The 25,547-nt window shown below is 46.9% G+C and overlaps 2 protein-coding genes and 1 long non-coding RNA gene across 7 annotated transcripts in view; 1 reads left to right on the top strand and 2 right to left on the bottom strand.

The window, feature by feature from the left end:
- The window catches only part of si:ch211-266k8.4 (TBC1 domain family member 10A), a 37,745-nt gene extending 32,782 nt beyond the window's left edge, over positions 1 to 4,963 (bottom strand). For all 3 annotated transcript variants that reach the window (XR_006034952.1, XM_042109065.1, XM_042109064.1), the window contains exons 1-7: positions 3,421 to 4,963; positions 3,225 to 3,312; positions 2,838 to 2,945; positions 2,174 to 2,336; positions 1,901 to 2,026; positions 797 to 920; positions 525 to 594 (exon numbers count right to left, since the gene is read on the bottom strand). Coding sequence is in view for 2 of the 3 variants with exons in the window: in XM_042109065.1 (XP_041964999.1) it covers positions 525 to 594; positions 797 to 920; positions 1,901 to 2,026; positions 2,174 to 2,336; positions 2,838 to 2,945; positions 3,225 to 3,312; positions 3,421 to 3,560 (819 nt within the window). In the remaining variant the exon portion in view is untranslated. The remainder of the gene's footprint in view (positions 1 to 524; positions 595 to 796; positions 921 to 1,900; positions 2,027 to 2,173; positions 2,337 to 2,837; positions 2,946 to 3,224; positions 3,313 to 3,420) is intronic.
- LOC121723443 lies at positions 1 to 8,073 on the top strand. Its single transcript, XR_006034955.1, has 3 exons — positions 1 to 60; positions 6,320 to 6,324; positions 8,017 to 8,073. It is a non-coding gene; the product is annotated as an uncharacterized LOC121723443 (long non-coding RNA).
- Positions 5,008 to 25,547, bottom strand: part of LOC121723410 (filamin-C-like) — a 23,704-nt gene continuing 3,164 nt past the window's right edge. Inside the window, exons 2-47 of one of the 3 annotated variants that reach the window (XM_042109036.1) lie at positions 25,090 to 25,338; positions 23,651 to 23,748; positions 22,825 to 22,975; positions 22,582 to 22,700; positions 22,404 to 22,481; positions 22,125 to 22,287; positions 21,795 to 21,995; positions 21,552 to 21,638; positions 20,494 to 20,631; positions 20,241 to 20,367; positions 19,949 to 20,085; positions 19,632 to 19,825; positions 19,429 to 19,542; positions 19,187 to 19,330; positions 18,891 to 19,014; positions 18,615 to 18,775; positions 18,434 to 18,524; positions 18,147 to 18,316; positions 17,736 to 17,853; positions 17,212 to 17,474; positions 16,463 to 17,060; positions 15,937 to 16,110; positions 14,937 to 15,099; positions 14,468 to 14,796; positions 14,208 to 14,331; positions 13,923 to 14,079; positions 13,633 to 13,822; positions 13,351 to 13,374; positions 12,984 to 13,228; positions 12,755 to 12,854; positions 12,460 to 12,600; positions 12,237 to 12,365; positions 11,953 to 12,126; positions 11,665 to 11,826; positions 11,286 to 11,489; positions 11,006 to 11,158; positions 10,770 to 10,892; positions 10,365 to 10,607; positions 9,398 to 9,667; positions 9,100 to 9,237; positions 8,823 to 8,938; positions 7,566 to 7,698; positions 7,233 to 7,409; positions 6,821 to 7,039; positions 6,046 to 6,282; positions 5,008 to 5,925 (exon numbers count right to left, since the gene is read on the bottom strand). In XM_042109036.1, the coding sequence (XP_041964970.1) occupies positions 5,738 to 5,925; positions 6,046 to 6,282; positions 6,821 to 7,039; positions 7,233 to 7,409; positions 7,566 to 7,698; positions 8,823 to 8,938; positions 9,100 to 9,237; positions 9,398 to 9,667; positions 10,365 to 10,607; positions 10,770 to 10,892; positions 11,006 to 11,158; positions 11,286 to 11,489; positions 11,665 to 11,826; positions 11,953 to 12,126; positions 12,237 to 12,365; positions 12,460 to 12,600; positions 12,755 to 12,854; positions 12,984 to 13,228; positions 13,351 to 13,374; positions 13,633 to 13,822; positions 13,923 to 14,079; positions 14,208 to 14,331; positions 14,468 to 14,796; positions 14,937 to 15,099; positions 15,937 to 16,110; positions 16,463 to 17,060; positions 17,212 to 17,474; positions 17,736 to 17,853; positions 18,147 to 18,316; positions 18,434 to 18,524; positions 18,615 to 18,775; positions 18,891 to 19,014; positions 19,187 to 19,330; positions 19,429 to 19,542; positions 19,632 to 19,825; positions 19,949 to 20,085; positions 20,241 to 20,367; positions 20,494 to 20,631; positions 21,552 to 21,638; positions 21,795 to 21,995; positions 22,125 to 22,287; positions 22,404 to 22,481; positions 22,582 to 22,700; positions 22,825 to 22,975; positions 23,651 to 23,748; positions 25,090 to 25,338 (7,838 nt within the window). In that variant the 3' untranslated portion in view covers positions 5,008 to 5,737. Of the gene's footprint in view, positions 5,926 to 6,045; positions 6,283 to 6,820; positions 7,040 to 7,232; positions 7,410 to 7,565; positions 7,699 to 8,822; positions 8,939 to 9,099; positions 9,238 to 9,397; positions 9,668 to 10,364; positions 10,608 to 10,769; positions 10,893 to 11,005; positions 11,159 to 11,285; positions 11,490 to 11,664; positions 11,827 to 11,952; positions 12,127 to 12,236; positions 12,366 to 12,459; positions 12,601 to 12,754; positions 12,855 to 12,983; positions 13,229 to 13,350; positions 13,375 to 13,632; positions 13,823 to 13,922; positions 14,080 to 14,207; positions 14,332 to 14,467; positions 14,797 to 14,936; positions 15,100 to 15,936; positions 16,111 to 16,462; positions 17,061 to 17,211; positions 17,475 to 17,735; positions 17,854 to 18,146; positions 18,317 to 18,433; positions 18,525 to 18,614; positions 18,776 to 18,890; positions 19,015 to 19,186; positions 19,331 to 19,428; positions 19,543 to 19,631; positions 19,826 to 19,948; positions 20,086 to 20,240; positions 20,368 to 20,493; positions 20,632 to 21,515; positions 21,639 to 21,794; positions 21,996 to 22,124; positions 22,288 to 22,403; positions 22,482 to 22,581; positions 22,701 to 22,824; positions 22,976 to 23,650; positions 23,749 to 25,089; positions 25,339 to 25,547 lie in introns of all 3 variants that reach the window. The other 2 variants (XM_042109035.1, XM_042109037.1) reach the window with 2 other exon arrangements.

Below are 25,547 nucleotides of genomic sequence, written 5' to 3' on the forward strand. Positions count from 1 at the left end.
GTGTGTGTGTGTGTGTGTGTGTGTGTGTGTGTGTGTGTGTGTGTGTGTGTGTGTGTGTGAGTGAGAGAGAGAGATACAGAAAGAAAGAGAGAAAGTGTGAGGGAGTGAGCGAGTGAGTGAGACAGAGACAGTGAGGGAATATGTGTGTGTGTGTGTGTGTGTGTGTGTGAGAGAGTAAGTGTGAGAGAGAGAGAGAGAGAGAGAGAGAGAGAGAGCGAGAGAGAGAGAGAGAGAGAGAGAGAGAGAGAGAGAGAGAGAGAGAGAGAGAGAGAGAGAGTGTGTGTGAGAATAAGTGTGTGTGTATGATCTTAGGAAATCTGAGCTCCCTTCACCAGCAGAAGCAGAGCTGCTCACCAGATGGGATCCAGTGAGTGGACGAGGACCTCTGGTTACTGCCAGCCCTCTACTGCTTTAGCCAGCAAGCTCAAATCACCACTAAACTGCTCATTCTGTCAAAGTGCTAAGTGGACAGACCAACCCTGATCAAAGCATAAAAGCGGACACATGCATGGGCACATACTGACCATGTGCTGTGACAGTGAAGGCCTCGTGTGTTTAAGGAGCTGGTGAAAGACTGCAGCCTGATGTTGGATTCTGCACAAAACAAAACAACAAACATGAAAATTAAAAGCAGAGTTGTCAGATAAGTTATGATTTAAACAGGGACTATAGCCTACTCTCAAAGCAGATTTGAGGGATGCTCATAAGTAAAAACAATATTACTTCAGAGGGCATCACTCTGCAGTATGGTGTCAGCTTAAAAGCTTAAGAAAAGGTTCTTTAAGCACATTCATACTTCTCTGATGAAAGATCAAAAAACTCAGATAGGTATTTTGGCTCCCGTAGAAGAACAACCAGGGCCCAGAATGCTTCCTCCTCGCTCAGGTGCATAAGGAGAACTGCAGCGATGCAGGACATTCCTAAATACAGAAAGCAGAGGATAAATAACCTGTTGGGCATGTCAGAGGGACAATAGATATGTACAATGTGTGTGATATTTCTGGCAGTCTGCATGGGGATATAAGAAAATAAGCCAGTTTATGGCCCTCTACTGGCCCCAGCTGTCTTCAAGAGGTACAACCACATATCAAAACAGCGTATTAGGGTCCTTAAGCAAGAGAGATTGCTGAATTTATTAATCAATAATATATTTCAAGCATTTACTGTATATAGTTGTAGTGTGCTTATGAATTTTTCGAAAACTAGTAAGCTGACTACATAAAAGGCATGCCCGGCACTGATCAAAGAATGGTAGCATTCGGTTGCTTTTTGGTAGCATTGGCGACATTGTGCTGTGAGAGCTTCTTCTACATTCCAGATGGCTTTCTGACCAGGACCACAGAACTGGACACTACACAGCCTGGGGGTGTAGTAGCAACGACAGAGCTATTGTGTGCTGCACCATCTACTGAATTGGAAGATAGTACCAAAACCAGTTGTGCCTGCAATAATAACCACCAATGGGTGGTAAATTCCTGCATAGCGTTTCTAAATAACCTCTACTCATCATTCATCATGAATTTCAGCAACGCATGCTCAAGGGTGGCTCTTATTTTGGAAAATATTTCATTCGTTTCTCATTAATATGCTGGAATGTGGGAGCCCTTGATTGTCCCTGAAACCACGTACAAATCCAATAAATATTCCCTCAAAAATTCCCTAAATAATAGGAGGGGTTTCTGTTTCTACCACATTCCATGTGCCACTGAATGTATCCAATGAAAATGTAACTGCAAAACACAATTGCAAGTTAAAGAGCATACAGGAACATAACCAAACCACATGCTTGTTGTTGGGATGTTGGCTCTTGAGGTGATTCCGATTAAAAATGAGGGGCATGATGAATTGCCATATCCCTTTACTTTTCTTTTGGTCAAAGTGCTTAAAAATGACACCTTACCTTGGCTGTAACCAATCTGAGGGTTGTACTTGGCATAGACAGTGAGAACCCGGAAGAGCTTGGCTTGGCCTTCAATGGCTTCAGGACTCTCTCCCATGAGTGAGCGATGTGTTGGAAATGACCTCTCTGCGAGTAAAAATAAAAGTTATATTAAATAGTAGTCCTATATTATTATAAAATCATCATCATTCAAGTAAAGGGACATGTAGCATTCTTCATGGCCAAATACGTAATTTAGATGAAATTGCACTATTAAGTAGCCCTAACACTCACTCAGCTCCTGTGCTATCTGGTGGAAGAGCGCCACCTCCTGGCTGCAGAAGGCCAGTGCAGGAGACGCCTGGGCCGGGCTAAGCGTGCTGCTGAGAGCGGACAGGATGCTGTACTCACTCACTCCCAGATCAACCAGGGGTTTGCGGATCTCATCCAAGCAAGCCTTCAAAAGCACAAAGTCTCCAACTTTAAAATGCAGTTATTAGAAAATAAGCCTTTCACCAAGGTGGGTGCGCGCACACACACACACACACAAACACACAGAATTTGGCCATAAGAAATTCAGTATTCAAGTTAAATAATCTAATACAGTATGTATATACAGACCATTCTATACACACTGTATGCTACTACAACAATGTAATTCAGGTCTGTTGTTACAGTAATTTATCAAAGAAACAAACAAATCATTGTGCATACAGTTCATTTTAAAAAGTGTCAAAGTTATGTAGTACATACATTTAGTGCAGAAATGTACAGTTTCTCCTTCATGCACAACCCAAATCCAAAAATGAATGTGTCACACCAATGCAGCAGAGACAAAAAAAAATCAAGTGCCAGTCTCATGATTCTGGATTGTAAAATGAATATTGCATAGAGGCAATATGTTTGCTTGTATATATGTTTGTTTGTTTGTATGTTTATACATCATCAAAGCTACTACCTGGTAGTTGAAGACACCAGATTCCCTAAGAGAGTCAAGGTTGAGCAGGCACTTCCATACTCTTCCTCGTAATGATGGAGGAATCCCCATTCTGATGAAGCGCTCAATCTGAAAAAAGGAATTAAAAGCAGCGTGTGCGTGGATTGTACTCAGAGAGGTCACAAGGCGATTTAGATTGTTCCGGAGTTCAGACTAACTCGAACAGGTTCATAAAACTGCATCAGTAAGTAAAAGTGCAAACAATTAGGCTAGAAAGAGTAGAATTCTTATTTGATAAAACAAATCTTTGAAATAGGTATTTCGGATAAATCACTTAATCTAGATGACTGGAACTCAGACATTTGTTGGAAATGCTTATTGGTTGAGAGTAAAGACAAAAAATAATACCTGACTCCGACAAATAAAACTGGACCCGTTCCAATAGCTCAACAGTTCGCACAACTGTTTCACTCTAACGGCGTCTGGTTGAGGGTAACTGTGAAAGGAGAGTTTAATATCTTTATCTTACACAACCGCGTATCAATCACTGAGATGTGTTAAATGCACATTCATTTCGATATAGAAGGGAAGACTAGTAGTCTACCTGTATTCATGAGATCGGTGTTGCAATTTTTGCTCTCTCTTTTTGCTGAGCGCAAAACCAAATTCATCGAAACCCAAGCTACTTGAACGCCTTTTGACCATTGGTGTCCTGTTGCTAGAGCTGCTGCTTAGTCTCCTCATTCTTAAAACGAATTGTTACACAACAGTCGTGTTTTAGTTTTATTTAATGAATGACTTCAACTCGATATAATGACCAGTGTCCCTGTTTTTCCTGTTTGTCGCAATCGCAACATTCAAAGTAACCCGCTGTTTGGTCGCGCCTACTTTCTGGAATTGAGTGACATTGAAATTGTCCAGTCTGAATTTTCATTGGGCAAGCCCGAACAAAATGCATTTCACTTTTGTTGAAAGCGCACGCAAGAAGACACACCACGTCACCTACTGGAGTGGAGTGCGTACAAACATTTAGATCTCTACACAGCAATTTGCAGCAGTGGAGGAAATAAAAATATCGAATAATTTAATAATATTTCTCAACAAGCCTATTTTTTTCGCTTTGCAATAAAAAAATAATTGAAAAATCAACTTCTGAATACAGACACGCATCCAAACGCCATGAATGGAACAAACTGTTTCCACTAGATGTCATGGTATACCGCTTATTCAGCGAGGGCTTTTCGAAACCTGTTCTTCGATACTAAACCCCATAAAAGCTTATGGTATAAGATAGGACAGAGCAGGCTAAGCTACATTACAGTTTTTCACATTTGCTAAAACACCAAACCTCATTCTCTTAATCAAATGCTCAGCTGCCTGAACATATTTCTTGAATCGATCACTCCTTTGGTAAAACCATAAAAAATGTTCTCGCAAACTCTTAACACATTAGGCCTATCATGCAATAAAACACATTTTGCACTGTGATGCATAATGGTAACCACAAGTGGCAAAAGGTAAACACAAAGAAAGCACAGATGTCATACATTAAACACAACAACAACAAAAATATCACACTTGTTTCAAATGATGTGACACAACCTAGTTCAGTGTGCAAACAGATTGCTGAACTGTGCAGGTTCTTATTAACAATGCACAGAAACTGTCAGTAAGGCATTCGAGTGTATTGTAGGCTGTAGACTGTAATGTAGGCATACTTCTGATTTACAGTACTAAAATGTCTGTCTTTTCCATTATACAGTTTTTCCACAATTGCTAAAAACCTTCTACCCTTCTCAAAACCATAAACAAACCCCCATTCTCAATACTTTTACTTTTCTTTCCTTTTTTACTGCATTGTAAACAAACAAACTAATAAACTGTGTTTTCCATTTTTTGATGTAGTGTCTAATGACTGCAGGGTTTTTTTTTAATTTTGACTGCTTTGTGAATTATCTGTGTTTGGTTTTGAGCACAGGTACAACTGTTTTGAGGCGATTGTTCAGTTTTGCAGAGGTTGTCAGAGGTTTTGTGAATGTAGTTTGACATTTGGAGTTTGTGTTTACAGTTTTGAGAAAAGGGTGGAAGGTTTCAAAAATGTGTTTTAGCAATTCTGAAAAACTCTAAATGAGAGTGTAACGTTAAAAAAAAAACATCCAACAAATACAATAAAAAATATTTTCGAGGCAAGTTGGCAGTTGAGTTTTTTTTTATTAGATCTGCAGGAAATTACCATTACAATTGGTTAATATAACAAAAAACAAACTTATTATAAAGCATATAAAACCATACAACAACACACTTTAATACTGTTTAACATTCACACATTAAGCCCTGGCCACCCAGGTCCTCCCAATTGTAGACACAAGAAGCAAGATGCTCACTTCATGTTGAGAATTGCTATCATTCACAATGTCTGTAAAATGTGTCAATTTGCCAGAGACATCTTTCCAGTACAGTGATGTTGCCAAGCCAAATGTTTAAATGTGATGGTTGGTTTGATAGTGTTAAGTGTAAGAGTGTGCATGTCTTGTCACAGCTGAACATGACTGACTTGCAAATTGTGCAAAAAAACAATGATTGATTTGACTGCAGCAGGTGTGTGACATTGATTTAAATGGAGGAAATACTGGTTGGCCTTATATGGAAGTGGCTTTAGGGAGGGTGAACACAGCTATGTCAAAGAGGAAGTACTCTAGAACAGCACAGAGAGTTAATATAAAATATTTGGCACAAAAATGTGAGATTCTCATTTTTTCCCCCACAACAGAGAAAAAAGTCTGTCTTTTGTTTGTGTTTTTTGCATTTTTTAGTGCATATTGAGATGGGGGAATCAGTCCACAGAGGTGTGCGTAGCAGCGTAGCACTTTGGGGTGGCGGTGGAAAAGGGACAGGTCAAGATGGGGGGCCGGGGGACGTGTTCAGGGGACGGCCACTTGGAAGGGGCTCCCTGGAACCGTGTCATCTCCCCACTTGACGATGACCATGTAGTTGCCCTTCTCCCTCACTGTGTAGGTGACATTGTAGAGGCGGTTGCCCACGTGCTTCACATACACCTCTTCGCACGGAGTTCTCGGGCCGTGCACGCCAACCATCAGCATGTTGGTACCTGGAGCAAAGACGGGCAAAAGGTCACTTTGGTGCCCAAATGTTTGTGTGTATGGCTGCATGTGTGTGTATATAAGACCGGTCATACAGTATGTGTTTTCTTAGATGGTGGTCACCTCACCTGCTTTGCTGCAATCCACGCTGAAGTTGTTCTTCTGACCCACGAGAGCTTTGGAGAGGCCGGGCCCTCGACACACTACCTTGCTGGCGTCCGATGCGGGTTTGGCGGCGGCCGCGGTGGCACTGCTGGCACTGGACATGGAGCTGTAGGCGCCGGCCATCTTAGAGGTCTTGGTGACCGTCTCCACCAGCACCGTGGAGGTCTCATGCATGCTGTGGCCTCCCGACAGACGCGCACCTGAGGGAACAGAACCGAGACAGAGCCGTTGCGTAAGGAGAGGTAGTCAGTCACGACTCCACGACTCTTCTGTTACATAAGCCTCGCATTGCCAAGGAAACCCCCCAACACATACAATAATACTGTGGACTGCTCAAACACTTCAGAGAGGGGGAGAGTGAGGAAGAGAGAGATAGAGAGAGGGAGAGAGGGATTTGTTTCTATCTAAAAGCTGTTGTGGAAAGGTTCTGAAACAGAGAGGGCTCTCTACTATTTTACTTTTTTTTTTCTTAAAATGGAGGCTATTCCACTCCATACACCTGGGAGTGAATGCTCTGATTGAAGCATCTACTTAACAGATAGATCACACATCCACATGCTTTGTAGTTGTCATGATTCAGGCTTCTCAAGCTATTGTATCCAATGACGGCTAGCCTACTTTAGTTAAAGATAGCTCCATTTATGTAACTTCAAACCAAGGAATTATGCAACCATTTCTGTGTTGTTGAGAATAGACAATATGTTGCTTGCAGACAAATGCATGCTCTGGACAACCTACCTGTAACTTTGGCTTTGAAGGGACTGCCCACGATATGCTGTGGTCCTCCATACTTGATGGAGATGAGATAGTTCCCTGGTGCCATTGGTGTGTAGCTGATCTTGTAGCCCTCTGCACATTCCATGCAGTCCATCTTAGCTTTGGAGGGACCATCAATAGTGACCGACAGGGCCCCGGATCCAGCATTGCAGATATTCACCACAAACTCCGCAGGCACACCTACAGACCAAAACATTTACATGGTTTGCAAACAGGTGACATAATCATCTTCTTCAAAAAAGGCACAGAAGATTTTACACTTCTGTTCCAAAAGGGGGTGCTATTGAGTCATTGTGTCACAGAACCAGCACTTATCACAATGTTTCAGACCAATGTGTGAGAGAAGGGAATGGTTGTTGATTGTAGACCTTACCTGTGGTGCCTCCCTGCAGGCCAGGTCCGTAGGCGGACACTCTGCCTGGGTCTGCGGCTTGGTCAGGTTCGCCCACACGCACATTGAAGGGACTTCCAGGAATGTGGCTTCCGTTAAATTTGACATCGATGGAGTGGACGCCGTTCTCCCGTGGAATGAAGCTGATTGCATTCTTGTCTGCAAAGGCAAAATCCCATTGGGCGAAGACAAAAGCCTGTTAACTTAATCCTCTCTACTGCATAAGCGTGTTTAGAATACTGTAGCTAACTGTAACTGCTGCACCTCGATTTACACTGAATGGCTCTTTTAAAAAATCAAGTCCCTGTGACTTACCGCTGTCTAGCTCTGTGACGAAACACTCCTCAGCTCTCCCGGATGGCGTGTGGACTTTGGCCTCGACAACGCCCCGTGCGCCGTTTCTCTGCACAGCAAAGGAGGCCTCCTGGTTCACCTTCAGGTCCTTCTCCTTGGAGTTATGAGAACACAAGCACATTTAGTCCCAGCACATGACACTGAGATTTGCTACACTATTAGAGGCAGTGGGATGAGCATGTTTGCACTGAGGCCAAATTAATGGCTTGTGACGGGTGTTTGCAACACAAAGAATGATGACCAGCATGTGTGTGGGGGGTAAAACAGACTGGATGGTTGGGGGATGAGCGTGTGTGTGTCTGTGTGTGATTGCATGCAAGTGAATGTGTGAAGGCTAAACAGACTGTTGGAGTCAAATGGAGCCAGCGCTGGCATCTGGCTCTGTGTGTGTGTGTGTGTGTGTGTGTGTGAGAGAATGTGAGTGTGGGGATTTGGGGCCTATCTTGAATTACCTTGCGCCGTAATTTAGCCATTAATGCCTGATGCATGTAAGAGAAAAACACAGAACGGGCGAGAGCAAGAGAAAAAGAAGAGTGTTAGTTTAGACGAGCCGAGATTAAGGGAGCTTCACAGGCACGGGGTGTGAGGCAGAGTGAGAAGGTGGCAGGTCAGAGATGGAGCAGGAGAGGGAAAGGGATGGAGGATCTTATTTCTGTTCCACTTGCAAAGGATGGCTTGGCTCGCAAAGAGGTCTGGGAAGAGGGGAGGAAGGGTGCAGTGGACGGGCGGGGACTTCATTCTTCCGCGCTGAGCTCTGCTGGCGAGGCAAAGGCCAACTAGCTCTGGGCCTCCAGGGGAAAGCTGCTAATAGCTGGTGGCTGATGTGAGTGTGGTCCTCCACGAGGACCCTTAATCCCCAGCCCAGGCCGCCATGCAACAGCATAATATTATGGGCCCTGGAGGCTAGCGCTACCCGGGACTCCAGTTATAGCTTTAAGGGTGAAGCACAGTGGGTGGGTCAGCTACGAGTGCAGCTAGCAGGCTTTTCATGCTGGGGTGACACGCTAACGTTTTTTTTAAAGTGATGTCACTAATGTGCTACACTACGCTATAAAAATAAACACTACATCTGCAGAGATGGTTTGGTTTTGAAGTATTTACAATGAAGTTATGCAAAAGCATGTGGGTCTGTGAGGTGTAGTTTTATTTTTTATTTCTGGGAGTATGGAGTGAAGTGGAACTGAAGTTTGCTCTCTTATCCGTGCGAGCTCCACTCACCTGCAAGCTCGTGACAGTGAGTCGGCGTGCGTCGTCAGATAGAGAGGCAATCGGCACGACAAAGGGGCTGTCAGGGATATGCTCGTTGTTGAACTTGATTGACACCTCATAGTCACCTGTGGGAACACACCAGGAGATCAAACGACGTGATACAAAAGCATCTGTCTGTTGCTTTTCCCTCACTGTGAGTTGTGCATTTCCCTCACTGTGAGTTGTGCATTTCACTGTATGGGGAATATGCGAGTGATCGCTAAGGCTTTCTGTTCCTCTAGAGTACCTGGTTCCTGCACCATGTAAGAAACTCCACAGGAGCCGTCCTTCCGGTCTTCAAAGGAGATCTCAGCTTTGCTGGGCCCTTCCACTGCGATGGAAAGTCCTCCAGCGCCAGCTTCTCGTGTCCACACGCTAAATTCAGCTGCCAGGAGAGACAAGAGGAACAGGGGGGGGGGAATTGGTCATGGACAGAAAATAGACCCTTCCTATCTTGCAGAAATAAACGGTGCTCATCCGGCAGAAATGTATCTAGGGTTGGGGGGAACAGAGGGTGTGTGTGTGGGGGGGGGGGGGCTACTTACATGCAACTCCGGCCACTCCTCTGGCCAGTCCAGTGCCTCCAGCCCGCACCTTGTGGGCACCTCCTTCTCCCAGGGGCCCCACGGTGAACTGGAAGGGGCTGCCAGGGACGTGCTGGCCCCTGTACTTCACGTTGACGGTGTGGGGGCCAGTCTCCTGGGGCACGAAACGCACACTGTAGGTGCTGTCCCCTCCGTCCACGATCTCTGCGTCTGCGATCTTACCCCCAGGGCTGGTCACCTGAGCGGTCAGTGGCTGCACCCCAGCTTCTCCTATAGCACAGGGAGAGACGGGGAAGAAAGAAAGTGGGAGGATGCTCACAGTATGCTGATTTTAGTGGCATAATAAGCCATTATTTTACAACTTTCACGCCTCAAGATTAATGTTATGAAACCACCCTGTTTGTCCTGATCAATAGCCCTGCAATTCGCTGAATGAGAACATGAAATGCATCGATGTGTGTGTGATGCTCATCTTGTGTCTTTCGCTCCCTCAGAGACTAACAAATTAAACAAGTCGAGATGCTAAAGTCTCTCTCTCTTCCTTCTCTCCCTCTCCATTTCTCTATCCCTCTCTCTCTCTCTCTCTCCTCACCTCCCCCCTGACACTGCAGTTCCTATTCCCAGTGGACATCTGCGGGGGCTGCAACATATTTTCCAGTCCACCACCACATTAGGCCTCGAAATAATCAGCACTAAATTCCACCCGGGGCAGAGAAAGAGGAGGGGCTGGCACACCATTAAAGATGACAGGAGCTGAGCTGGAGCTGGAGCTCAAACTGTTCCCCTGCTGGCTGCCACCCACTAGCAGCCCACCAGCGCGCACAATCTTGTGGGCACACATGTGTCAATGGGTTTTATCCGAAGGCCACATGATTAATCACGGAGTCAGTCATTTTCACTTTGTTTGACTAGCAATGGAAATTAGAATGGTAATACAATAGTGTATCAAAAGGCCGCTTTAGCTGACCTTCTGCTCTAGTGGTCAGGCTTCCGAAACTGCCCATCCTCTCCCTTCCCAGGAAGTCGCCGAAGATGTCCCGGAAGGGGTCGCCGCCGACCTGCGTGCTCTCCTCCACGCGCACCTCCCGCTTGGTCTCGCCGCCGCGCACCTTGCTGATCTCGGTACGCTCGGTGCGGGTGTAGGTGTGGCTGCTGCGTGTAAACGTGCGGGTCAGACGCTCCTGAGCGGACACCATCTGGAACCAGTTTCCTAAGAGGAAGAAGATCAAGTAGATCAGGAATAATGTCCACTAATAGAACACAGGGCTTATGGCTTTTTTCAACATTTATGACCACTGGTTACTTGTGTTGCATGCTAATTCTTTGCTAATGCTAATGCTAATTTTGCTCATTTTTGACCTGTGGTCCTCACCTGGGATTTTGAGGTTAAGGTCGCATGTGCTGCCCACGGGCGCGATAGAGGGAGCATGTCTCTTCCTCATGATGCTCTCTTTCATCCTGCCTTCTCCTGTCACCTTCACTGTGAAAGGACTTCCTGTGAGGACAGAGGACGCAGTACAGTTAGATCTGTGTGTTTGCTCAGGTGCTAGCACTCCAATAAGAGTAAGCTGGCTCGTACTCAAGGAAGATGTGGATGTGAAAACTGACCTGGGATGTGCTTGTCGGCAAACTTGATGTTGATGATGTAGTTGCCAGGCTCTGTTGGGCAGTATGTCACCTTGCATGTCCCATCCTCTGCATCTTCACAGTTAATATCCACTTTGCTCGGACCCTCAATAGACAGCCCCAGTCCACCATAGCCTAGGATAGGAGAAACGAAAATGTCAGGGGCGAGAATTATGACATGAGTTTTCATATGACCAGCATGATTTTATACAGTTGATTTTATTAAAATACTTAAGAAGTACCCGTTTTTATTGTTTCTTACCTGCATTCCTGGTGTCCACAAAGAACTCAGCCAACTCGAAGGTGTGGCCTTCCACCAGGCCCTTGCCGAAGGCCTTGACCCGGCTGGCGTCTCCGATCTCTGATTGACCCACCATGATCTTGAAGGGGCTGTTTGTCACATGCTTTCCACTCTTCATCACGCTAACCACATGCTCACCCACCTCCTTAGGGGTGAAGGAGATTCCTGTGTAACAGAAGGAGAGAATTTAGATATTTAAGATACATGGACTTGAAGGGGGCAAATGCATCATGACATTATACATAAAATAATATATTATATAGACTGTCTTTGTCTAGATCTTAATGGTTTGGAAATTACTGCTGACTAAAGAGCAGCAATCAAAATGGAGGACGCTCACCAATGTGCCTGTTGGGAAGTCTCTTCAGCAGACAGGGCTCCTCTTTGCCGGACGGTGCTCTGATGCTGGCCGTCAGGGAGCTCAGGTCTGTCTCTGTGATCTTCAGCGAGACGTCTGCTGCTGTGCCGACGTTCAGCTGGGATGTCCTGAGCGACTCATCACCTGCAGACAGAGGAAAAAACAACAAGCGATGATGAACATACTGTTGGTGAAAAGATGTAGAACGTATCAGTGAAGGTTGTGATGTTTAAAGCCCAAAGTAATAAATGTCAGTTGTTTTTTTCATACCTGTGATCTTGGCAGTGAAGGGGCTGCCAGCAATGTGCTTGTTGTCGAACTTCACAATGATGCTGTAGTCGCCAGGTGCAGTGGGCAGGTAAGACACAGTACAGGTTCCATCTTTGTTGTCCTTGCAGGTGATCTCAGCCTTTGAAGGTCCTTCCACAGCCAGAGAAAGACCACCTAAGAGGGCAAAACATTGTGAATATCACAAACTGTATTCTTATCTGTTACACTCACTGGTCTAACTTCCATTAGTGTGAATGACTCTACAGGTTTTATAATGGCATTACCTTCCCCAGCGTTCTTGGTGACCACGGTGAAGGTGGCTGGCTTGTTGACAGTGCCGTGGCACAGACCAGGACCATAAGCTGTCACCTGACCAGTGTTCATGGCATCCACATAGAACTGCAGAGGACTTCCTACGTGTCGAATAAAGAAGCAGAAAACATCAGAGGCCTGCAGGGACAATAAAAACTGCTTTTCCAAGACTCATTCATCAAAGTGCTCATTTACCTGGGATGTGGTTGCCTTCGTATTTGATGTCCATCTCGTGCAGGCCCTTCTCAGTGGGAGCGTACTTCACAGTCACTGTGCCATCCTTGTTGTCCGTGATCTGAGGGCATGCTTTCTTACCAGAAGGCATACGCACCTCGCCTGAACAGAAAACAACCAACGAAACTCTTCATCATGTGTGTGTGTGTTTGTGTGTGTGTGTGTGTGTGTATGTTAGGCTGAATGCACGACTGAGGTGAAGTGAGATACCAAGGATAGACAAGGGGGTCAAGTGGAAGAGTGGGCGTGGCCTCACCTGTAATCTTTCCCTGCTGCACGGTGAAGGGGATGACAAGATTGAGGGGGCGGAACATGCCCTCTAAGTCTTCTCTAGGGACGACTGGCTCCTTGGTGGCCTAATAGGATTAGGAGCAGGCAGCTCTCTATTAGCAGGGAGCTCCAGTAGTGGGACACGGATAGAGACAGACAGCATATGGACATGCACAGACAGTCGCCTGCTTGACTGACTCCAATGCTATACTCACCGTGACGTGGAATGGGCTGTTGGGAATGTGCCGTCCTCCGAAGCGGATGGTGATGACGTACTTGCCCGGCTCGGGCGCTGTGTAGTAGATGTCGAAGGTGCCGTCGGGGTTCTCCACCACATCCATGTCCATCTCCATGCCGTTGGGTGTCTGCACAGTGCAGGTCACCTTGCCCTTCCCAGCGGACTTGGCGTCCACTGTGATGACAGTGTCCTGGGCCATCTGGATTTTGGGCCCGAGGTTCGCTGCAGAGAACATGGAGTGTGTCAGTAGGAACAGCGTTCAAGAGTGCTGTCTGGCATTATACAGTACAACTACACATGGAGCATTACATAATAGAATCAATGAGTAGTAAAAAGCAGCTTACCGACTCTGTGTCCTCCAATGGACACTACAAATAAAGACAGGGCATAGTGTTAGTAATCAGTTCACTCCTAGGTCTGAATAGATATCCCGTTCACTAGTGCGATTTCTTCTTTTTTAACACAAGCTCCGCAACCCACCCAGAACTGTTCCGCGACCCACTTTTGGGTCATGGCCCACCAGTTAAGAAACACTGCTGTACACTTTATAAAAAGGTTGAAAAGGGTCATTTGAGGGTCATAGTGATGAGGTGAAATGACATTTCAAGATGCGGCTAGCAGCTAACCTGTGAGGAGGCATTGGCTGGCGTCTCCAGTGGGCAGAGACTGGATGCGGTAGGGGGAGTAAGGGATCTCATCGCCACCATACTTGATGGTGATAGTGTAGTGACCGGTCATGTCGGGCAGATAGGACACAGTATAAGTGCCGTCCATGTTGTCGTGGATGCTGGCCTTCTTAGGCTTGCCCTCGGGATCCTGTCACCAAAACAGATTTCCATGTGGATAACAATAACAACCAATAAAACATGAGAAGCCTCGCAGAGGTCAGAGCAGGGGGGGTGGAGGAGCCACCTACCAGGATCTGGACGGTGAGCAGGCCCTCGCCGGCATCGCGGGCGTCGATGGTGAATTCCACCGGCAGGCTGGCGGCCACCCCAGAGGTGTCCAGACCAGGACCGCTGGCACGGACTTTGCTGGCATCGTGTGCTGGGCCTGCACTGACCTTGAATGGGCTATGAAGGAGAAAAGTGACCCAGTCATACTACTGAATATAAATTTGCAAATTGCAAAACTGAATATAAATTTAAAAAAATAATTTAGCTGTTACTGATGCATGGGGAGTAAAAGGGAAAATGCCCACCTGCGGGGGACTTCCTGGTCAGCGTATTTCACAGACACGGCGTAAGGACCTTCCTGGGCGGGTGTGTAGTTGACCGTGTGCGTTCCATCATCATTGTTCATGACCTGAACAGGCTCAGTAGCCCCTAAAAGACAATCATAAAGCACGCATAAGAAACTGGTAAACACAGGAACACAGAACAGAAGAGAATGCTTGATCAAATCATTAGTTAAACCGTATATGCCTGTGGCACGTCTTAAAAGTATCTGTTAGGCTCTTACCTGATGGGCCGTAGAGCTTGACGTCCAGTGGGGCCTGTCCTGCCTGTCGGCTGTCCACCGTGAAGGTCTGTGGATGGTGAGCCCTCACACCAGGGGCCAGTCCGGGTCCGGAGCACTTCACCTTGCTGGGGTCAACTATGTCCCTCACCGGCACATGGAATGGACTGCCTGGGATGGGCTGGCCTCCGTAGGTGATGTTGACGTCGTAGTCACCGGGAGTGAAGGGCACATACTCCACGCTGCAGCTGCCGTCCTTGTTATCTTTGCAGGACATCTTAGACTCTGATGGTCCCTCGATGGCCAAGCCCAGACCACCAGTGCCAGCACCTCTGTGGAGGCAGGCACAGAGAGGAAGAGAGAGAGAGAGAGAGAGAGAGAAAACAAATGAGAATGAGACTAGTTATGGAGAACTGGTGCTTCATCATGAGAGCACTGCAATGCATCTGAGAGGCTTTTACTGCCATCATACCTGGTCTCCACTGTGAAGCAGTTTGATTTGTTTGTGACACCATTCTCAAGGCCAGGTCCATAAGCACGCACACGTGTTGGGTCACAGCCCTCCACCACACCCACCCTTAAGGGGCTGTTTGGAATGGGAACGTCATCGTACAGCACTTCAATCAGATGGATACCTAAACAAAGCAAGGGAAAGCCTTTACATTGCTGTACTGCATGGCATATACATTAAACAAATGCTCATTTCAGTCATTACAGCATATAAATACTTCATATAAAACATAAACACATCTCACAGTGAGCTGTGCGGTGTCCATTTAATTCACCACAAAACCATTTTTGGATGATTGTATGTAAAGACTTTGGTGGGTAGTTTATTCTGACTTTACTTATATCCATGAGACGAGCCTGGTAGACATAACTAAAGCCTTTATTTCTGGACACTTGTTTGTGTTGGAGGCGAGAGGAGCCACAAACATGACTAAACACTGTCTTTCTGTCCTTCAGTCGGCAGGAGTCTGGCGTGACACACATACCTGTCTGAGTTTAAGAGCCTCTATTCCCGACACACCTCCTATTTATAACTGAACATGCTCTATCTGTCCCCAGACCCCCCTCCCCCTCATTCACTATCTCTCTTTCCAAAGCCCTGAGCTCCCTCCTTTCCTGCCTCCCTTAGAGTTTGTACGCCTTTATCTCTCTCTCTCTCCCTCCTTCTCTCTCTCTCTTTTTACCACACCACACTGACATCACACAGCACCTGCTACCCTTCATGTCCCCCACATCCCTCTATCTCTCTCTCCCTCTCTCTCACTCTATCTATCTCGACTATTTTTTCCTCACACATCCCTCTGTCCAGCACTCCCGATCATGTGCCTGTCTAATCCTTCTAAAATAACATGTCACATAAAATCATAAAGCTCTGCTATGTCTGTCTTCAAAGTTAATCCCTGCAAAGTGGCAGCCAAACTGGTTGGACTCCAGTGCAGGGTTTCAGGCATGTGCTTGTTCACCTTCTTCATACGCCGTGTACTCCACTCGGTAGGTGCCGTCGCCTTTGTCGGTGAGGTAGGCGTCCGTGTTGTTGCCCGAGGGGTTGATGATGCGGGCCTTGACGTGGCTGCCCCCGCTCTTGGTCTGTGCGCGGGCGTCCACAATGAAGTGGGTGGTCACGTCACGCAGAACACCTGCAAGCAGAGAGGGGTCGTAACAACAGGGGGGTCAGTGCTCCACGTGACATTTTCATGTATTGTTGTTCCAGATAATGCAGAGATCATCACCTGCACTGTTAATGTGTCACTTCCCCACCACAAGAGCACAAACACAAACCCAGACTAAGAACTGAAGCGTTCCGTTCGCGTTGCGTCTGCTGCAACAATTAGCTTCCACTATAATCAATGGACGTAGCTACACCAGACGTGATAGCGGCGCGTACGTTCGGAAAAAAAAATAGACCATTCATCTAAAATGGATCTTACGCGTCGCGAACGGAACGGCTCAGTTAGGGCGCCTGGCGTAGCGTCGCTGTTAGTCCCTCACCTCTGGGCTCCACTCCGGGGCCGTAGACCCGGACGCCAGAGGTGTCCACTGCTGGCTCCACCTGGACACGGATGGGGCACTTGGGCACCGTCTGGCCCCCGTACTTGATGGTGATGGTGTGCAGGCCGTGGAAGCCCGGGGTGTAGGTGACCGAGAAGGTGCCGTCGTTGTTGTTCTGGATGCGCACCTCAACCTTGGCGCCCGTCTCCGAGACGATCTCCACAGTGAGCTCAGCCTCGCCCGCGTGTGTGCAGTCCACGGTGAAGGTGGCGACCTCGCCGGCCTTCGCCCGCTCCAGGCCCGGCCCCTTGGCCACTACCTTGCTGGCGTCCAGAGCAGGGCGCACCTTGGCCTTGAAAGGCGAGCCAGGGATATGAGCTTCACCAAAGAGGATATTGATGTTGTAGTCTCCAGCCTCAGTGGGCAGATAGGAAACGGAGCAGGTGCCATCGCCGTTGTCCTGGCACTCAATTTTAGCCTCGCAGGGCCCCTCCACAGTCAGGCCCAGACCGCCGGCACCGGCACCCTTGGTGTCGATGCCAAAAGGTGCTGGTTGACCCACAATGCCACCCTGCAATCCTGGACCATAAGCACGTACCTGAGAGAGAGGGGTGAAATGGGACAAATGATCAATCTGAAATGCTCTGTGAAATATGGTTATGATGTCTATGGCTGGAGACCTGGAGATGTATTACTCAAACTTGATTAGAAATACAATTTGATTTTTAAAGCAGTGATATTTTATGTACCTTTGAGGGGTCTGCTGGCATAAGTGCCTCCACAGCAAAAGGGCTCCCTGGAATTGGGTTCCCATCGTAGGTGACGTCCACCTTGTAGGGGCCCTCCTCGGGTGGGATGTACTTCACATTGGTAGATTCATTAGCCTTGTCTGATTCAAGCTTGCATGGGATTGGACGGCCAGAGGGTGAGGTCATTTTCACGCCGACCTCCCCCTGACCGCCGGCTCCTTTGCTGTTCACAGTGAACTCCTGATCCTTTGCAACCTCAACTCCTGAACAAAACACCCACAGACAATTTAATTACAATTTAATGATAGCATGCCTAAACAGATGAGCAGTATATTTAGACTGCGTAAGTATTGAGCACACCATTAATTATCTGAAATGAATGTCAGTCTTAGTGGTTTATACACATACTTAATAAACATAGCAATCCCAGATGGCACAAATTATAAACAAACAGACAAATTGCTGTACTGTTGCCTGTTATGTGTATTTGAAAGAGCACCTGCTCTTGTTTGGTCAGTACTTACTCTCGTTGAGTCCTTGCACCTTAACCTTGCTGGTATCCAGAGGAGGGGCCACGGTGATGTTGAAAGGGCTCTTGGGAATGGGGTCTCCTCCGTGGGTGACGGAGATGCTCAGGTTCCCCTGCACAGCCCAACGTTCCACACAGGGAGGGAGGCACGGAGAGGGAGGGAAGGAGAGAAAGAGAGAGAAAGAGAAAGGAAATGAGGAAGAGCTGGATATCAGGCATTTGGTGGGAGGGTAATGGGGATGGGGATCAACTGGGGGAACAGGTTCCTGGTCACTCCTGATAGTAAACATTCCTCATAGTTATGCAAGCGTAGCTGTACAGATATCTGGGGACGGTCAGATACTCAGAAGGGAGTATCAGGGAGAGCTCTAGGAGAGTTTTCACTCTCTGCACATGACCTCCTTACCTGATAAAGGGCAGTGTACTTGACGGTGTACGAGTAGTCGTGGTTGTCGATGATCTCGAAGTCCTTCACAGCCTCTCCTTTGACGGCTGCAGTGAAGTTGACCTCGGGCTTGGCCTTTCCTGCGCCCTTGGTGTAGATGGTGAAATGAGTTGGTGTGCCCACCTCCACGCCTGTGAAGAGAGAGAGAGAGAGTTCAATACTTAATGTGACTCTTCAACTGTGTGAGCCATGTGCTTGTGCTCTGAGGAGTGTCTTTGAGGTGGCTCAACGAGTAATCCAGTTCTCACCTGTCTTGTTGAGTCCAGGCCCCTCTGCTCTCACTTTGCCTGCATCATGAGATGGGTCCACCTTCACCTTGTATGGGCTAGTGGGTATTTCCTACACAGCAATACAGAAAACAAGTCTTTAAATTACCATCTTTTTAAATCTAGCATTATACTAATACAGGTCACAGGTAACTCATTTCACCTGATCAGCGAACAGGACCATAATGGTATAACGCCCAGCAGCAGGGGGTGTGTATTTGACAGTGAATGTGTCGTTGTCGTTCTTGATAATGTCAAAGTCGATGTCTGCCTCAGCAGGTCCAACCACTCCAGGGGCACATTTGATTCCAATACTGACATCACCTGTCATGGAAATCATTTCAACAGGTCAGGCATTAAGATGTTAAATGACTCGTGGTTTATGATGCATGTGCAAAATGAAAGGCACTCAAAGAATTCTCACTAGCTCTTGGCATACCTTGGCCTGCCTCGCTGCAGTCAACAGTGAAGTAGGTGGGCTCATTGGCTTTCAAGCCAGTCTTCTCCACACCTGGTCCATAGACCTTAACTTTTTCTGGATGGCATCCTTCACCAACCAAAACCTATGAAGGGCAAAATAGTCAACTCACTTTTGAGTAAGTCATAATAAATGCCATAGTTGTATGACATGTTGTCACTGCAACAAGGCTATTGTTTGAGGTTGAATAGAAATACATAAAAAGGTTAATGCCTAATTATTATAGGTTTATAACCCTTAGTCAAAGATAGACTTACCCTGAAGGGGCTGTTGGGAACATTGACCTCACCCCAGGTGATGATGATGGTGTGTTTGATTGGCTTGGTTGGGATGTACACACAGAAGAAGGTGCCATCACCCTTTTCAGTGATTTGAATGTCAATGACACAGCCCTCTGCATCCTGCAAAAACAAAACTGAGCTGTTAACACAGACATGATCCTCAAAAATGAACGATATTATCTTCATCACTGTGTGGGGGGATGGGGCATGTGGGTTACCTGAGCGTAGATCTTGAGTTTGCCGTTTCCAGCTTGCCTGGCATCAATGGTGAATTCAGCAGGCTTGTTGATGATGACGCCAGTAGGTTCAAGTCCTGGTCCAAAGGCTTTTACCTGTAATGTAAATAAGTGACTTATTTTGTCTTACTAGCTCAGCCATGTAAAATCTGTGATGTACCGGTCATTTCTTTAGTCACACTGACCTTCTCGGGGAAGACGTCGTTGGCTGCTGGGAGGATGTGAGCGATGAAAGGGCTGTCCTTGATGTCCTCGTCGTCACAGATGACATGGACGGCGTAGTCGCCGGGCTCGGTGGGCCAGTAACGCACATCGCAGGAGCCGTCGCCCTTGTCATCACAGTCAATCTTGGCCTGAGATGGACCCTCAATGGAGAAGCCTGTGCAAAGAGGGTGGCAGAAATGGAGGTGAGTCTCAATCACATTAGATCACACCTGTCAGGTCTTAAGGAAGGATTATTTTATTATTATTTTAAACTTCCGCAGCGGTTTGTGTTCCTTACCCAGTGTTCCAACTTCGGTGCCGATGGCCTCCACCACAAAGTCAGCTGACTTGCCCACCATGCCGGTCACAAGGCCAGGACCCCAGGCACGGACTTTCTGCTGGCCTGCCTCAACTCCGACCTCAACCTCGAAAGGGCTATGGGGCATAGAGCAGAACAAACCAGTCAAACCACAGATAATAATGCCACAAGGTACTAATAAACATTGCTCAACATTCCACTGTGTTGTTCAGTATATTAAAACTATCAAAAGTGGATAATAGTAAGCAAAGCAATGCAAAGGTGTCCTCACCTGCGTGGGATGGGCTGTCCTCCCCAGGTGACCATGACTGTGTATTTTCCAGGCAGTAAAGGCTGGTAGTCACATTCATACACACCATCCCCAGCATCGCGCACCTTCACAGGAATCTCTGCTCCATCTGAGAGCATACAGCACAAAGCCTGTATTTAACACTACACTTCTCCACACCACCAGTACCGGTATTCATTGTGTGTCATTTGGCTCAGTAACACCAGCAGGCTTGTGAGATAAAAATGCTCCTTACTTGGACCCTTCACGTTGACCTGGAGCTCTCCAGTTCCAGCTCCCTTGGTGAAGACCTTGAAGTCAGCCACCTCCTTCACTCTCACCCCTTTGGGCTGAAGGCCACGGCCAGTAGCCCTGCAGGCATTAGCGTTGCTGGCTGATGGACAAACAGATAGAGAGAGAAAACAGGGTTAGACGGTCATCAGACTCTAGCCACTGGCAACGGCGTGAGCTGACTGCAGTCGTGGTTAGTAGAGAAGAGAAGGCTTAGTGCTTCGGGATGTTCACATGAGCTGCTTCACAGAGCCAGCAGTACAGATGGACATGGAGCACAAGGACTGATCTGAGACCAGGGGGCTGACAGTGACACGACCACATTGTTTCACGATGAACAAATGACTTTCATAATGGATGAAGTAGATCAAAATAGAAGCCATAAACATTGGTGCCAACACAATACTGTGAGACGTTGCCACTGAAAGTGCAACTTTCAGACACTGACATGAAAATACAAGCAATGGTCTAACAATGGTTTAACAATGATCCTTGCAGAGATACATACAAATCTTAAATGAATCAATCCAACAAACATTTCTCAAAACTGTAAACAAACAACATCTAGGACCACAATCTCAAGCGGAATTTGTGCATCGTGCAAAAGTCTGTCTGTGTACTATATTGTATATTAGGTAAATCTATTTTTATGTTGTCTTCTATGCATGCTCACTGAAAACATAATCACCACTATAAACAATCTTGGACAAAAAAAAAACACCTTTCCCTACATTCTTGTAATCTCAAGCAGGAAAGCGTTCATTCTCTCATTCTCTCCCTACTCTCAGCATGCCTCAAAGGACGCATCAAGCTGCCACAAGCAGGGCCCGAGATGGACCCAAGCACAGGACACAGATCACATGGCTATTGGACATCGGCGGGCACCAGACACAAGCAGCGAGAGGTTGACGGGGGCACAGAGATGAGGCCCGGCTGGCGTGAGCCGCGCTGAAGGGGCACGAGCCTCGCCCAGCAACCTGTACTAACTTGGTCGGCCAGGTTTGGGTGGCACTTTGGGTGCACCTTTCTTAGGCTTATCCACGGGTGGGGTGCGCACCGCCTGCGGGAGAATCTGCACCGGGGGCCTCGCGGGAGAGGCACTCGCGGGAGCTACAAATGACAGACAGCCGTGATGACGTTCTCCTCCAATCAACATACAGCAACAGTGAAAAGACTAGTGACACTGACAAGTCAAGGGACATAGAGCAACCTAGGGTAAAACGTAAGGCAGTTAAAGACCTGAGGATGTCATATTCTGGGACTCACCTTCAGCGATCTGCACTGGGAAGGGGCTCTTGGGGATGGGTTGCCCAGCAAATGTGACGTGGATGGTGTGGGGGCCCTCCATCATGGGCTTGTAGGTGCAGCGGTACACATTATCACCTTTGTTCTCCAGCATCACCTCCACTGTGTCCCTACGGCCTTGAGGGTCGACAATGACCACTCCAACATCTCCCTCCCCCGCACCTGCAACACAACGCGATGTGGAGTGGAAGTGAGATGTTTGACATTATAAGTCTGGGTTTCTTCCCACTAAAGACTGTCACCACTCCTGTAGAGACAACATTGCCATTTAGAGTTGCTGTGGTCTCCTACCTGCTGTGTAAATGTCAAAGTAAGTTGGTTTGGCAGCCACATTGCCAACCGGCTCCAGCCCTGGACCTCGGGCCTGAACTTTGTTGGGGTCGCCCATGGCTTTTCCTACATTCACTAGGAAGGGGCTCTTATCAATGTCCTGACCAGCGAAAAGCACCTTAACCTGGAGAATCAGACAGAGACGTTAATGTTATACCATTGGAAGTCAAGTATTTTGGATTTGATTACTGAGGGAAAAAAACATAAGCAGGACAATAAAGCAGGACTAATTGTAGCTACCTTGTGAGGACCAGCAACTCTAGGCACATAGCACACAGAGTATGTCCTTTTTGGGTCATTGTTGGCAACAACTTTAGCCTGGAGGAGTAGATAAGTCGACAGTGAATAAATACCACAAGCAAAAGCATCCAAGTAGAGGAACATCAAAATCCAGCTCCACTTAGAAGGATGAACAAACCTCCTCAGTGTGGCCCTCCGGATCCTCAACATATACAATGATTTCACCCTGTCCGGCCTCAACTGTTTCCACTGTGAATTCTGCAGGCTTGAGCACCATGTTACCATGGGGTTCAATACCTATTTCGTTTTAGAAATGAAAGAAAAATAGAGAACAAAATCTTTCTTCATAGCTGATAACAAAATGAAATACTGACCTATATTTTTGCACAATCACACAAAGAACAGAAGCCTCTTAACCCACCTGGTCCATAAGCTTTGGCATTTTTGGGGAACAGCTGTCTGGCCTTGATGGGGGCACCAGGCTTGAGCTTGGCCTTTGGGAACTGGGACAGGTAGGTCATGACTGACTGGTCATCTACGTCGGGGTCCACAATTTCCTCAGGAGCAATAACCTGAATAATTAAAAAGAAAACAGGGAAAGTGAGACAACCACGTGTTTTATTTATTATTATTTATTTATTTACCATGGCTCTTACAACTGTACATCACAACTACTCTGTATTGTTTGCACCACAATAATAATCAGTTGAGCTCTAGAAACATTCTTTATTATCGCATGTACTCTTTAAACACTTAAACCCTTTCCAACAGGATACGAAAGTACAGCCACGCCACATAATGTAACAAAGTAGCACAAGGCTCTTCAGTGTCTATATTTGCAGCTGTGGTTGGAGGGGTTAAGGACAGGGGCGTCATTAAGCCGAGGAGAGGATTTACCATGAGCTGCTGCTCTCCCAGACCTCCTCTAGAGCGAGTGTAACTCTGTGACACACACCTCGCGCTATCCCCCGGAATGCCCTGTTTACACTGCACAGCTGCCATGCTGCCAGCGTTGAGGCATGACACTGTTGCTAGCATTTTAGCGTTGGAGAAGCAAAAGCTTCAAAGACCAGTCACAAAAGACCTCCATTTTTAAACATATCCCTTTTAAATATGCAAATCCTTTCAACAGAAATAGCCAAGCAGGCTCCTTACAAACAGTATGCTGAAATCATTACGATACCAGTCATCTGTGACCTCATTGAAGTGGCTTTGCCTCTCCACTGGCCTGTTCTATGTTATCTTACCTGTGGAACACCCAGCCAGTCATCTGCCTGCTGCATGGCTTCTCTTGCATTATCCACAGGCTTGTTTGGGTCCCAGGTCTCCCAGTCAGGACAGAGACCTGCAGGAGATTTCCAACAGAAAGGAAAGACTTTAGGAGGGGGATACTTCCAGAAGCTCTTTCAGCAGTTGCCACAGTTACGGTAACCTCGTCAACAGAGCCAGCCAAATGTGGCACCCAACCAAAGCGTAATTGGAGGAGCTCCTCTCTCTTACAAAGCCCTTTGTTTTGCGTCAGCTCTAACAACGGAGGTGGGCTAGCATTGTAACAGGAGTTGATTCATCACAGTGCGTAAGATTACGTCCTAAATTGGATTAGTATGGATGTCATGTGACCAAAGTGTCTCAATTAGAGGGCATTTAAGTTCATCCTATTATTGCTAATGCATTGCTGTTGTGCTGAACAATTCCAGGAATACGTTAATACTTAGACAGTTAATACTAAATATGAAATATTCATACATGTATAGTATTTTTTTGCTTTGGTATGGAAAGAAGAAAAGGATGGAAATATTCCAATGGATGGAAATATTTGTTGTGTTGGTGCAATTCAATGCAAGAGGCTGAGAATTACCTAAACACTCCTACTTCACCTACACATATGGAGTATTGTTACAATATCATGATGCTCAGATCTGGAAAAATGAGCTGTGAAGTCAGCAAAGAAAATATTCTCAATCTTTCAAGCATGGACACTGGACACTGTGTTTGATCACACCATCGCCGCTGCTAGTCAGTGAGAGGCAGAGCCCTGTATGGGCATGCGGAGGGAGGCCAAGCTGCAGCTGTTTAATGTCTGTCTGTTTCAAGTAAACACAGGCTAAAGCGACATCTCCCTTTCTCTTGTTGCAGTAAGGTTCCCTAATTAAATATCTAGTCTGTTTTATAAAGTGGACGTTTATGTCTCTTCTCTCCTGCGTGCTGTGCTGTGCTGTGAAGCTCTAGTGGGATGAGGAACTTTACTTCAGTACATCATCTGACTAAATCTCCTCCTGCCTAATCTAGCTGGCAATCCTGTCCAAATTAGGGGTTGATTCTACAACCGAGTGTCTGTAAGAGTGAGCTGCAGGGAGTCCACGAAAGCTTCACTCAGCCTTGGGCCAGCTGTCAGGAATGCTCTGAGGTGGGCACTCCCATCCCTCTAAAGGCTCCCAAGCTTCAACAAGATCCTAAAATGGCATTTCAAACTGATGATGGAGCTGGCTTAAAGCAGGAACTCCCTTGGCTCAACTGCTAGGCCACCTGTTCCATTCAAGAGTATCTGAATAATGAGTTAGTTCATTCTCAAAGCTTGCACTATCTCAGGGCCACAGTATCGGGTTTGTCACTATTGAGGTCCGCAACTATTTATTTTTTTCAGTTACCATCTCAACACGTCAGTGGCCTTTCACTGAATGCTCACCGGGGGCACAGTTGTCCACCAGGGCTCCCAGGGCCTTGCCATCCCGCCAGTCCTTGTTGAAGTTGGTGATGGGAAGCTGGGGCACTTTGTTCTGGATCCATCCCAGGAGCCTCTGCTTGGGGGTCAGCTTCTTGGCATCCTCGTCATCCTCGTCTTCCCACATGGGCATGGAGATGGAGTAGTGGAGGATGAGGGTCCAGATCAGACCCAGAATCAGCTTCAGGTTCCCATCCACAATGGCCTTGCTGTCTGTAGTGACACAAGGAGACACAGAGGGCCAATTAGCATGACTCGGCTTCACAGTATCAGAAGATCCATTTTTACTGACTAAGCAAAAAGTTTGAATGCAGAAGTACCTCACCCAAATAACCACCGGACCATAGTCAACCTATATCCTAATGAAACCATGACACAGCCTTGAAAAGCTTGAAAAGTTAGCATTAGCTTATGAAATGTGA

The sequence above is a fragment of the Alosa sapidissima genome, chromosome 11 (assembly GCF_018492685.1).
Source record: "Alosa sapidissima isolate fAloSap1 chromosome 11, fAloSap1.pri, whole genome shotgun sequence".
Classification (NCBI taxonomy): Eukaryota; Metazoa; Chordata; class Actinopteri; order Clupeiformes; family Clupeidae; genus Alosa; species Alosa sapidissima.